At 44.2% G+C, this 13378-nt stretch overlaps 1 protein-coding gene across 3 annotated transcripts in view; it reads right to left on the bottom strand.

Annotated features, from left to right (window-relative positions):
- The window catches only part of LOC144683688 (sodium- and chloride-dependent neutral and basic amino acid transporter B(0+)-like), a 59534-nt gene that overhangs the window by 23109 nt on the left and 23047 nt on the right, over window positions 1-13378 (bottom strand). For all 3 annotated transcript variants that reach the window (XM_078546956.1, XM_078546957.1, XM_078546959.1), the window contains one exon: window positions 5879-6017. In XM_078546956.1, coding sequence (XP_078403082.1) covers window positions 5879-6017 — 139 coding nt within the window. The remainder of the gene's footprint in view (window positions 1-5878; window positions 6018-13378) is intronic.

Raw genomic sequence — 13378 nt, 5'->3', positions numbered from 1 at the left:
ATTATTTATAAGGTAGACTCTGCATGAGGCTTTACATAGAGCTGTCTTTCTCCATGCTCTGTTACCATGTGATCCTACGTCACTGATGAGGTAGACTATATATTTACATATTTAACATTAACCGCTTATACTACAACAGGGAGTTGTTGAAGCAAAAAGCATAGATGCATTTAAGGCAAAGCTAGACATGCATATGAAGGAGAGGGGAATAGATGGTAGAGTTAGATGAGGAAAGATGGAAGGAACACAAACATCGGACTGGTGGAAAAAAAGTTTTGCTTGTTGAAGGCCAATCATCTCAGCTTCAGCACATCACTGCAGGAGTTCCTCAGGGTAGTACACTAGGCCCAACTATCTTCAGCTGTTTTATCAATGACTTTCCCTTCATCATCATGTCAGAAGTGGAGCTGTTGACTGATGATTGCAAACTCTGTTGCCTGTAACCTGACACACAACTAGTCCTATTCATTCATCCTCCTGGGCTCCTCATTTCTACGTGTCTCAGTGTCAAATTCTATTTGAAAACTCTCCTGTGAAGCAGCAGGGAAGTTGTACTGTTTTAAAGGTGCGATATAAATGTAAACTGTTGTTAACCCTCAGCTCCATTTGCGACTCCTCAGATACCGAAGCATTCCATAACCACAAGTAACAAGACTCTGGACAACTTCCGGGCTTGGGCTGACATGTGACATGTAACATTTATGCCACAGAAGTGTCAGGCAATGATTATCTCAAAAAAGGAAGAACCTTCCATGACATTCAATGGCATTACCATAATTAAATACCCCACCATCAACATCTCAGGGGTCACCATTGACCAGCAACTAAACTTAACCAGCCAAAAATGCCATGGCTCCAAATGGAGGTCCGAGGCTGGGTATTCTGTGATAAATGACTCACCGCCTGACTTCCCAAAGACTCTCCACGACCTAGAAAGCACAGGTCTTCAGTCATGTGATGGGATACTCTCCACTTGCCTGAATGTGCTCTTAAGAGTAATGACATTTAAGATACTTGATGCCATCAAGGATAAATCAGTCCGCTTGATTGACACCCCATCCACCACATTAAGCAATCACTCGCGTCACCTCTGGCACAGTGTGGCTGTTATGTCTACTATCTACAGAATGCATTGCAGCAACCTATCAAAGCTTTTTTTAGCAGAAACTTCCAAACCTTTGATCCTTACCACCTAGGAGTTAGCAGGTACATGGGCTCAACACCATCACTAAGTCACACACCATTCCAACTTGGACATAAATCACCATTCCATCATTGCCACTGGATCAAAATCCTGGAAATCCCTACCACCAGCACCATGGGAGAACCTCCAGCACAGTGACAGCAGTGGATATGAGGAAAGGCCACCACTTTCTTAAGGGCAACTTGTGATGGGCAATAGATGCTGGCCTTGCCATCAACTCCCACATACTGAAACTGAATTAAAAAGGATCCTCAGCTGCAGTTCGGATGCACTGTTTACAGCAAGCATGTCTGTGTTCATGTGATTTGCCCACCAAATGTGATGGTCGGTCTAACGCAGTTGCTTTTATATGCAATATAAATGGAATATCAATCCAATTTAGCTGAATAATATTCATAATTTTTTTTATATTTGTTCAGTGGATGTGGGCATCGCTGGCTAGGCCAGCATTTATTGTCCACCCCGAAGTGCCCTTGAGAAGGTGGGGGTGAGCTGCCTTCTTGAACTGCTGCAGTCCCTGTGGTGTAGGTACACCCATAATGCTGTTAGGGAGGGAGATCCAGGATTTTGACCCAGCAATAGTGAAGGAAGGGTGATATATTTCTAAGTCAGGATGGTGAGTGGCTTAGAGGGGAACTTCCAGGTGGTGTATTCGCATGCGTCTGGTACCCTTGTCCTTCTAGATGGTAGTGGCATTGGTTTGGAAGGTGTTGTCTGAGGAATCTTGGTGAGTTCCAACAATGCATATTGTAGATGGTACACACTGCTGCTACTGTGCATCAGTGGTGGAGGAAGTGGATTTTGGAGGTAGTGGTTGTGGTGCCAATCAAGCAGGCTCCATTGCCCTGGACGGTGTCAAGCTTCTTGAGTGTTGTTGGAGCTGAACTCATCCAGACAAGTGGGGAGTATTCCATCACATTCCTGGTTTGTGTCTTGTAGATGGTGGACAGGTTTTGGGGAGTCAGGAGGTGAGTTACTCACTGCACGATTCCTAGCCTCTGACCTGTTCTTGTAGCCACAGTATTTATATGACTGGTCCAGTTCAGTTCCTGGTCAATGGTAACCCCCAGCGATAATGTCAAAGGATGATGTTTAGATTGTCTCTTGTTGGAGATGGGCATTGCCGGGCACTGGTTTGGCGCGAATGTTACTTGTCACTTGTCAGCCCAAGCCTGGATATTGTCCAGGTCTTGCTGCATTTGGACATGGACTGCTTCAGTATCTGAGGAGTTGCGAATGGTGCTGAACATTGTGCAATCATCAGCAAATATTCCCACTTTTCACCTTATGATGGGAGGAAGGCCATTGATGGAGCAGCTGAACATGGTTGGGTTGAGGACACTACCCTGAGAAACTCCTGCAGTGATGACCTGGAACTGAGATGATTAACTTCCAACCACCACAACCATCTCCCTTTGTGCTGGTATGACTCCAACCAGTGGAGAATTTTCCCCCTGATTCCCATTGACTCTAGTTTTGCTAGGGCTCCTTGATGCCATGCTCAGTCAAATGCTGCCTTGATGTCAAGGGCAGTCACTTGCACCTCACCTGAGGGGTAATATTCTGTTTAGATCATGAACAACAGTTTCAGGTCAGCCTTTTAGCCTGAACAAGTAAAGAGCACCACCCCTTTAAAGAGTTTAATTTGAAAAAAGATACACTGTAGATCATAGCATTTAAGTTGATGCAGCAAAAGGTGGCTCAATTTCTTCAGCCCCAAATATCATATTTTGCATATACTCAGTGTATAAGATTCCCCTCCATTCAGTTATGACATGCTGTTTGACATTTGTCATCAGCCTCAGTTTTTCACCCCACAAATGCATGTTTTACTTACTGGTACTGTATAGCCGGATGCAAGTGATCAAGCAGGCGACACTGGTTATGTTGCAAAGGTGATTGAGAGTTTAAGGCATGCCCAGTCAGAGCAGATGCCACGTGGCAAAGATGGTGACGACCCACACCCACAGCGGTGTTTCAGTTTTATACTCAGCGTAAGTGTTTTTGGAGGGAATTTTTTGAAGTTTGAAAGGTTGTCTTATACGCCTGCATCTATGGTAAAAATGCTAGAAATGTAGTTGAAAATTTAGATTAATCATGACTTTCCCCTAACTCCACCCAAATGATTTGTTCTTAAATGGAGGTGATAGAAGTATACAGAGTATAAAATACAAGGAACAGTGCAGTAAGCTGACAATGATAGAGCGCCACAAGTCCTCCCCCGTTTACACATTGGAATCTCTTACCACACCAGGCATCTTTATTTGACCTTGACCTCTCTGTCTCAATTTCTGATGATAGACTGTCCACCAATATCCATTACAAGCCTACCGACTCCCACAGCTACCTCGACTACAGCTCCTCACACCCCGCTTCCTGTAAGGACTCCATCCCATTCTCTCAGTTCCTTCGACTCCGTCGCATCTGTTCTGATGACGCTACCTTCAAAAACAGCTCCTCTGACATGTCCTCCTTCTTCCTTAACCGTGGTTTTCCACCCACGGTCGTTGACAGGGCCCTCAACCGTGTCCAGCCCATATCCCACGCATCCGTCCTCACGCCTTCTCCTCCCTCCCAGAAACATGATAGGGTCCCCCTTGTCCTCACATCACCCCACCAGCCTCCGCATTCAAAGGATCATCCTCCGCCATTTCCGCCAACTCCAGCATGATGCCACCACCAAACACATCTTCCCTTCACCCCCCCGGCGGCATTCCGTAGGGATCGTTCCCTCCGGGACATCCTGGTCCACTCCTCCATCACCCCCTACTCCTCAACCCCACCTATGGCATCTCCCCATGCCCACGCAGAAGATGCAACACCTGCCCCTTCACTTCCTCTCTCCTCACCGTCCAAGGGCCCAAACACTCCTTTCAAGTGAAGCAGCATTTCACTTGCATTTCCCCTAACTTAGTCTACTGCATTCGTTGCTCCCAATGCGGTCTCCTCAACATTGGAGAGACCAAACGCAAACTGGGCGACCGCTTTGCAGAACACCTGTGGTCTGTCCGCAAGAAAGATCCAAACCTCCCTGTCGCTTGCCATTTTAACACTCCACCCTGTTCTCTTGCCCACATGTCTGTCCTTGGCTTGCTGCATTGTTCCAGTGAAGCCCAACGCAAACTGGAGGAACAGCACATCATCTTCTGACTAGGCACTTTACAGCCTTCCGGGCTGAATATTGAATTCAACAACTTTAGATCTTAAACTCCCCCTCCCCCCATCCCCACCCCGTTTCTCCCCCCTCCCTTTTTTTTCAATAATTTATATAGATTCTTCTTTTCCCACCTATTTCCATTATTTTTAAATCTAAAACTAAAACTTTGTTAGTCTTTCCACCCCACCCCCACTAGAGCTGTACCTTGAGTATCCTGCCTTCCATTCTTAATTAGCACTTTTCTTAGATAATATCACCACCTTCAACACCTTTTTGATCCTTTTGTCTGTGACATCTTTTGATTATCTGCTCCTATCACTGCTTGCTTATCTCCACAATCACCACACCCTCAACTTCTCTCTCCCCCCGCGCCCCCACCTTAGACCATCTTATATTTCACCTTTCTCCTAACTGTACTCAGTTCTGCCGAAGGGTCATGAGGACTCGAAACGTTAACTGATTTCTTCTCCACCGATGCTGCCAGACTTGCTGAGTTTTTCCAGGTAATTCTGTTTTTGTTTTGGATTTCCAGCATCCGCAGTAGCTTTTAGCTTTTTGTTTTTATCTTTATTTGGTGCTTGGCAAACATTTCACTTGCATTGCCGCACATTAATGAAATGAGAGCACTGTTTTTCTTGGGGTGATTGACACATTGGGCTAATTTTTATGGACCTTTGGAGAGGGGCTCAGATGTAGAAAGGCTGGCAAAGTGGTGTGGGAAGGCATCGGGGGTAGGGGAGATGCCCAATACCCTCCTGCCACCATGCCATTCTGCCAGCAGTGGGAAAGGTGGCAGATGGTCCATCCGCCCAACAGAACAATTTAAGTGGCTTCCTGCCACCTTTGCTGGCATTTGGCATTGTAGCAGCAGCAGGGGAGCCCTCTATCTGACTGGCTCCCAGATCCTGTTTGCAAGGGCACCTGTCCATTGCTGTGCTCTCTGCCTCCAGGTGCAGCCTGAGTAGCGGCCACCACTCCCAGTGGCACTGCTGAGGCTGCTGAGCTGTTGACCCTCTGATTGATTGGCAGCTCTTGGGCACTTACTTGGCTGTCACTGATAAGATGTGACCCCGGGTTACTCTGCATCCCCAGTGCTGCCAGCGGGACCCCTGACAAATCGTGACCCGTCTTTCTGAAGTGAGGACAGGATGTCTCCAGTATGTGTCAACATTTGCCGTGTGCTCTTCATTCATTAAGCTCACAGAAATCACAGCTGTCTCTGCACAGAGAAATGGAACGCTTAAGATGTTAATAGCAAAACAAATTTCTGGTTGAAAATTTTTAATGATCTAAAGTGAAAAGATACTATAGGACCACCTGGTGACCAAATTGTGTGTTTACAGACCCTGTTGTGGTGTTATTTTGTAACAGGTGTATGATCTAAATAGTACCTCTATCTAAATCAAACAGCTTTTCACTCATTAAACAGCACATTCACCCAACTAACCTTCCCAAGAGGAAGCTACTGGTACAGCTGTGCAGGTTATAGGTGCCTCTATCTGTAGTAATTTACTTACTCCCAGTATTGCTCACTTGGACCCTGGTGAGGAACATTGATTTCTGATCCATTTGGACAAGTTCCATTGTTTACATGCAGCCATGTTGTGTTCACGATTTCAAAATATCCACCATCCAGAGTGAGATTGCAGAGCGGATCTAGAAAATGTGGAATGTGTTTTAGAATGACATTGCATTGGTAGTCCTCTCACTATGCCCCTCAAAGGCTGACTTGCAAAGCACTAGCCCATCTTCAACCTCCCATTCCTCTCCAAAGTCCTTGAACATGTTTCCTCAAAATCCCTGCCCATCTTTCCTGGAACTCCAACTTTGAATACTTCCAATCAGACTTGCACCCCTGCCACAGTATCGAAAGAGCTCTTATTGAAGTCCTACGTGACTGCGGCAAAGATAAACTTTCCCTCCTCACCCCGTCTGTAGCCTTTGACATGGTTGACCACACCAACCTCCTCCAATGCCTCCCCACTTTCATCTAGCTGTGGTGAACTGCTCTCACATGTTTCCATTCTTAACTATCTAATTGTAACCATAGAATCACTTGAAAAGTTTTCTCTGCCTGCAGCTGCCCATTACCTCTGGTGTTCCCCCAGGAATCTATCATTGTCCCCCTCCTATTCCTCACCAACATGCTGTTTCACATGTATGCTGACAGCACCCAGCCCTACCTCACCATCACCTCTCTTGACTCCTCCACTGTTGCTAAATTATCAGACTGCTTATCTGACATCCAGCACTGGACGAGCAGAAATTTCCTCCAATTATATATCGGGAAGACTGAAGATTGTTTCCAATCCCCACTGCAAAATCCATTCCCTAGCCACTGACTCCATCAAACTTGGTGTCACATTTGACTCTGAGATGAATTGCTAACCAGATACTCAAGCCATTGCTAAGATTGACTATTTCCACCTCCGTAACATCGCTGAACTTTGGCCCTGTCTCTGCTCATCTGTGCTGAAACTGTCATTCCTGTCTTTGTTACCTCTAGACCTGACTATTCCAATACACTCCTAGCTGGCCTTCCACATTCTACCCTCCGTACACTTGAGGTCATTCAAAACCATGCTACACAGTCCTTAACTCGCTTTTCCCTTAGTCCCGTATGACCCCTAGTCCCGTTTTCCTATCATCCCTATGCTTGCTGGCTTACATTGGCTCCTGGTCAAGCAATGAATTAATTTTAAAATGCTCATCCTTGTTTTCAAATCTCTCCATGGACTCGCCCCTGCTTATTTATGTAATCTTCTCCAGCTCCACAACTCTTTGAGATAACTCTGCTTGTCTAATTCTGGCCCCTTGCGCATCCCCAATTTTAATTGCTCCACCATTGGTGGCTGTGCCTTCAGTTGCTTCAGCGCCAAGCTTTGGAATTCCCTCCTACACTTCTCTGCCTCTATACCATGATTTCCACATTTAAGATATTCCTTGAAACCTACCTCTTTGGCTAAGCTTTTGGTCAGTTGACCTAATATATTCTTGTAGTAATTATGGTTTTATTTTGTGTAATGTACCTTTAAGAATAATGCTTGTTAGGAAAGATCACATGATCTTTAGTAACCAATAAGAGAGTAGTGTGTGCTATCTCCGCAGTCAGTGTAGAGTTAGAGTTGGAGTTGAAAGCACACGTGTAGTCGCTGCTGGGTATATTGTAAATAAACTTAATGTTTCCACCCAAGAAATGTCTGCAGTTCAACTTTATCATTAATAATACAACTTGGCCACCCTTATAACAAATTGGCAATGAGGATAAAACAGGATTGAACAGAAGAAATCAAGTTAAAAAGAAATCAGCACTGTACCTCACCCAGTGATTGTAAGTAGCGAGTTCCATTAGAATTGAAGAAGTCATCCCCTCTCTAAATGCCACAATTTGGGAGAATTGATCCTTTTGCACCAGCCACAGACGATTGGCCTCATTTCATAGAATGCCTCGCGTTCTTTTTTCAAGCGAACGAGATTATGGGGGAAGAGAAGAGGTGAGTGATCCTCTTGAGTTCTTGTGGGAGCAAAACGTGGAATCTGATTCGAAGTTTGATAGCACCCAGTGCCCCAGGTTGGAACAATTTTGATGAATTGGTGAACCTCGTGAAGGGTCACTTTCAACCCAAGCCCTCAGTCACGATGTAGAGGTTCAGGCTTAATTCACAAAATAGAGCCCCGGGTAAGACAATTACATAGCATGTGGCAAATTTGAAGCAGCTAACGGAACATTGTGAGTTCGGTCCCCAATCTGAATGACATGCTCAGAGATTGTTTAGTGTGTGGTGTGAAAGAGAACATTATTCAGAAAAAATTATTGTCCGAAATGAATCTGGATTTCATAGACGCTAGAGATAGCACTGGCCATGGAAAGTGCTGTAAGAGATTCACAAGCAATACAGGATGTGCAAAATGGCGCCAAATTCCACATTGGGCGGGAAACCTCAAGCGAAAGTGGCGTGAAAAAGCGAGATTCTGCCGAGAAGCGGGAAACAGCCCCCGCTAGCTGAAGAATAAAGAAAAACAGCTTAGCAGCAAAACCGAAGAACAATTTTAACAAAGGGGGAAACAATCAGTCTTTTAGCGATTGGCATTTTAAAAAAATTGAATGCTACTATTGTCATAGAAAAGAACATATAATGAGGCAATGCAAGGAAAGATTCAAGCAGGCTTGTAAACAAAAGAAGAAGCCCAATGAAATCTAGAATGCAGAAGAGTCTGAAACAACAAATTCAGACATTTACTCATTGTTTAATCTGAAAGTCAGAAAGACAGAACCAATATTTGTCACAGTGAAAGTAAATGGCAAACCTGTTAGAATGGAAGTGGACACGGGAGCTTCCACTACAGTAATTGGGGAACATACCTTCAGATATTTGAATAATAGTGAAAAACAATTAAGTTTAGAAGAAACAGCTGCCAAGCTAAAAACATATACGGGTGAAGACATTCAAGTAAAAGGCATAAGTAGATTAATTGTCCATTATGCAAGCCAATTGGCAAAGCTACCCGTGATGGAGGTGGCAGGTGAAGGGCCAAGCCTCCTGGGGTGAAATTGGTTAAAGGAGATTAAGTTAGAATGGGCTGAAATTTTCCAGTTGAGAGTAAGTGGGCTACCAGAGCTACTTCAAGAGTACGCCACCGTCTTCAAGGACAAACTTGGGAAAATCCAGGGCCTGCAGGCCAAGATACATGTAGATCCAGAAGCAACCCCTCGCTTCATGAAGGTGAGACTGGTGCCATATGCCCTGCGAGAAAAAGTCGACATTGAACTGAACAGACTAGAGAAACTGGGCGTTATACATCCTGTTCAGTTCACAGAATGGGCAGCACCCATAGTCCCCATCCTTAAGCCCGAACAAAGCGACCAAATTTGTGGAGACTACAAACTGATGGTTAATAAAGTAGCTAAGCTGGACAGCTACCCCATTCCAAAAATCTAATTACCAAGCTGGCAGGGGGAGAACATACACGAAGCTTGACATGAGTTATGCTTTTCAATAACTAGAATTGGATAATGCCCCCTGGGAATTTAGCACAATTAATATCCACAAAGGATTGTACCAATATACACAATTGCCTTTCATTGTCTCCTCAGCTTGTGCCATCTTTCAGAGAACAATGGAAAGCTTACTGCAGGGACTGCCCCTGGATGTGGTCTATTTAGACGATGTATTGGTGACAGGATTCACTGAAAAAGAACATTTGGCAAACTTAGAAGAAGTCTTATAACATTTCATGCAAGCTGGAGTGAGTTTAAAAAAAGAAAAGTGCACATTCCAAGTGAGGTAGGTGATCTATTTGGGTCACCGGGTAGACTCACAGGGCCTCTACCCGGTTGAGGAGAAAGTAAGAGCCATAAGAGAGTCACCTGCACCAAAGAACACCTCAGAGCTCAAATCATTCCTAGGAATGATCAACTATTATGGGCGGTTCTTACCCAATTTGTCTACAGTGCAGGCCCCCTGCATTTTCTACTCAAAAAGAACCAACATTGGTCTTGGGAGGTGCCCCAGAAAGAAGCTTTCATAAAGGTGAAGCAATTGTTGCACTCATCCAATCTATTAGTGCATTATAACCAGACGAAAGAATTGGTGTTGACATGTGACACATCTGCCTACAGAGTAGGAGCAGTGCTCTCTCCTCAGATGGATGACAACGTGGTACAGCCAATAGGTTACATATCAAGAACACTCACCACAGTGGAAAAGAGATACTCACAGATAGAAAAAGAAGGCCTGTCCACCATCTTCGGTGTCAAGAAATTTCACCAGTAGGTACACGGCCGCCATTTTACAATTGTTTCAGACCACAAACCATTGCTGAGCTTGTTTGGTGAGGACAATGTTATACCACCCATACCCTCAGCAAGAATACAATGATGGGCTTCAAATCTGGCAGCATACGGCAGTTCAAACATTCAAGACAGGCATGAAAAAGCTAACTGGCGATTCCTTGGCAACCAAGCTAGCACGCTTTCTTTTTCATTACAGGACTACCCCTCACACAACAACAGGCATCACACCTACAGAGTTACTGTTGAAACGCTGTCTCAGGGCAAGATTGAGCTTAATAATGCTGAATTTAGAGGGGAAGATGGAAAGGAGTCAGGGAAGCCAGAAAACTAGACACGACTGGCATAGTCACGAGAGGAAATTTACCGTGGGAGAGCCAGTATACGTGAAAAACTGCGGGGAAGGACCAAAGTGGTTACTGGGTGAAATAAGTGCGGTGACTGGACCTCCATCTTACCACATGGATGTGGAAGGATGTGGATGTGGATCATCCATAAACATGTGGACCATTTAAGGAAGACAGAGACAGAGACAAATCAACTAGATATGGTTCCACCAGTGATCATGACTGGACCTGTGTTTCCTGTTGATGATACTCAACCCAGGACAGACATGTCTGATGTTCCTGTAAGAGTGGAGGATACAGAACTACAAGTTCCCACCGAAGCACCTGATGTTCAGGCAACTCCGGAAAAGGAGGTTCCTGACAAAGAATCTGAAGTTGTGGAGCTGCGACGTTCCACACGTACCAGGAAACCACCTGAAACATTGAACTTGTAAATTCCTTACCCGGTGTAAATATTATGTTGTCTTGAAAAATATGTGTAAATTTAATATGTATAGCGATTCAAGGGGGTAGGAATGTAGTAATTATAGTTTTATTTAGTGTGTAATATACCTTTAAGAATAATACTTGTTAGGAAAGATCACATGATCTGTAGTAACCAATAGGAGAGTAACGCGGGCAGTCAGTGAAGATATAGAGTTGGAGTTGAAAGCACACGTGTATTTGCTGCTGAGAATATTGTAAATAAACTTAAAGTTTCCACCCAGTAAGTGTCTGCAGATCAACTCTGTCATTAATGATGCAACTCGGCCATCGTTACAAAACTCTCTATGTGGGTATGAGTGTCATAATTTGTTTTAAAATGCTCCTGTGAAAAGCCATAAGGCATGTCATTATATTACAGGCACTAGGTAAAAATAAGTTATTGTTGTTTTCCAATGCCAGGCTGGAAATCAGTGAATTTATTGGCAACATAACTTAACAAATGCTATTACTCTGACTGTCTCCTGAGGAGAAACTCCTCAAGTTGTTTACTTTAACAAGAATGTTGGCCTGGATGTAAAATGTAAAACTCTTTTTGGTGCTCACGTGAGGCATTCTTTGGCTCAATGTTGATTTTTTTCAGAAAATAACAGTTTTGGGATCCATTACATCCATCATTTAGGACATGCCATTGTGTAAGTGTAGCATTCTTATGAGGAAATGTTGTCTTTGGACTTGCGATTTCCAAAGTTCTCCACCACAAGGGCTTTCCTCATCTCATGCCTGTTGTTGTGGACTCATTAATAGAGGTTAAATAAACAACTCCAGCATCATTGTACATCCTGAGGGGCCTTGACAGGGTGGATCTGGAGAGGATGTTTCCTCTGGTGGGAGTATTAGAACTAGGGCTCACTGTTTAAAAATAAGGCATTGCTCATTTAAGACAGAGATGAGTAGATTGTTTTTCTCTCAGAGGGCTGTGAGCATTTGGAACTCTCTTCCTCAAAAGGCGGCGGAAGCAGAGTCTTTGAATATTTTTAAGGCAGAGCTGGATAGATTCTTGATTAACAAGGGGGTGAAAGGTTATCAGGGGTAGGCAGGAATGTGGGTTTGAGGTTACAGTCAGGTCAGCCGTGATCTTATTGTATGGTAGAGCAGGCTCGAGGGGCTGAGTGGTCTACTCCTGCTCCTAATTCGTATGTTCGTATGTACGTTCGGATGTAACATGTGCCTGCCAGGATGATGGAATGCAAATTACCATGTTTTTTTTTCTTTGTCTAGTATTCCTATATCCCTATGTTATTGACAGACGCATTTTCAGCTAAATTGCTGGAATGCAGAGAGCTGCGAACTTGTTATCACAATATTACTACTGCATTCCTTCAGATTTCAGCTTCCTATACTTTCGCAATCATATCTCACAGTTTACTGACTTTTAAGCAGCCTGTGCTGAAGGAACTATTTGGATGTGAAGCACTTTGCACTGTCCACGCACTCTGATGCTGGACGAGGAATTGCAGTCTCCTGACCTAAGATTGAGCCATGCAGGCGGGCAATGGATTTGCTAAGTGAAAACCCTGCTATGTGAGAAGCCAACTGCGGGCGTTGCTATTGCACAATTGCATTTTTGTGCTCGGGCGCAGCAAGTGCTTTGAGAGTCATTCAACATTCACACTGTTGTAATTGAAGAAAAGATTCTTTGTGGCCTGCCCTAATTGTCACTTCTTTCCCCATCCCCCTCTCCTTGGTTTTATTATTTAATCTTTACTTTCACTTATGTTAACATTTTTATTTTTAAAAAGCTTAACATTCTCAAGCTGTCAGTTTGCTCTAGGTTGGTTAGGTAGAAACAGAAATTTACAGAACAGTGGAGGCCTTTCGGCCCATCATATTGGTACATGCTGAAAAGGAAGTGATACAGTCTAACCCCATTATCCAGCGCTTGGTCTTTGGCGCTGTAGATTACAGCGCTTCAGGGGTATATCCAAGCATTGACTAAGTGCAATGCAAGTTTCTGCTTGTACCAGCCTTTCAGGCAGTGAATTCCAGAACTCTGGGTGAAAGAATTTCTTCTCAACTCACCTCTAATCCCTCTGCCCATTACATTAAATCTATGCTCCCCGGTTATTGACCGCCCTGCTAAGCAACATCGGCCCTTCCTATCCACTCAATCTAGGCCCCTCATAATTTTATACATCTCCGTTATATATCCATTCAGTCTCCTCTGTTCCAAAGAAAACAACCCCAGACTTTTCAGTCTTTGCTCATAAAATTCTCCAATCCTGTCAACATCATTGTAAATCTCCTCAGTACCCACTCTTGTGAGAACACATCCTTCCCATAATGTGGTAAGCAGAACTGTACACAGTACACGAGCTGGGGTCTAACTAAGGGTCTCAGTAGGCACTCATGGATAGCCCATCCAGGATACAGGGGTCCCAGGAGCCTTCTCCATG

Source organism: Cetorhinus maximus, chromosome 8 (genome assembly GCF_964194155.1).
Source record: "Cetorhinus maximus chromosome 8, sCetMax3.hap1.1, whole genome shotgun sequence".
NCBI lineage: Eukaryota > Metazoa > Chordata > Chondrichthyes > Lamniformes > Cetorhinidae > Cetorhinus > Cetorhinus maximus.
Note: the sequence above shows the minus strand (reverse complement) of the source record. Positions and strands in the feature narration are given on the sequence as shown.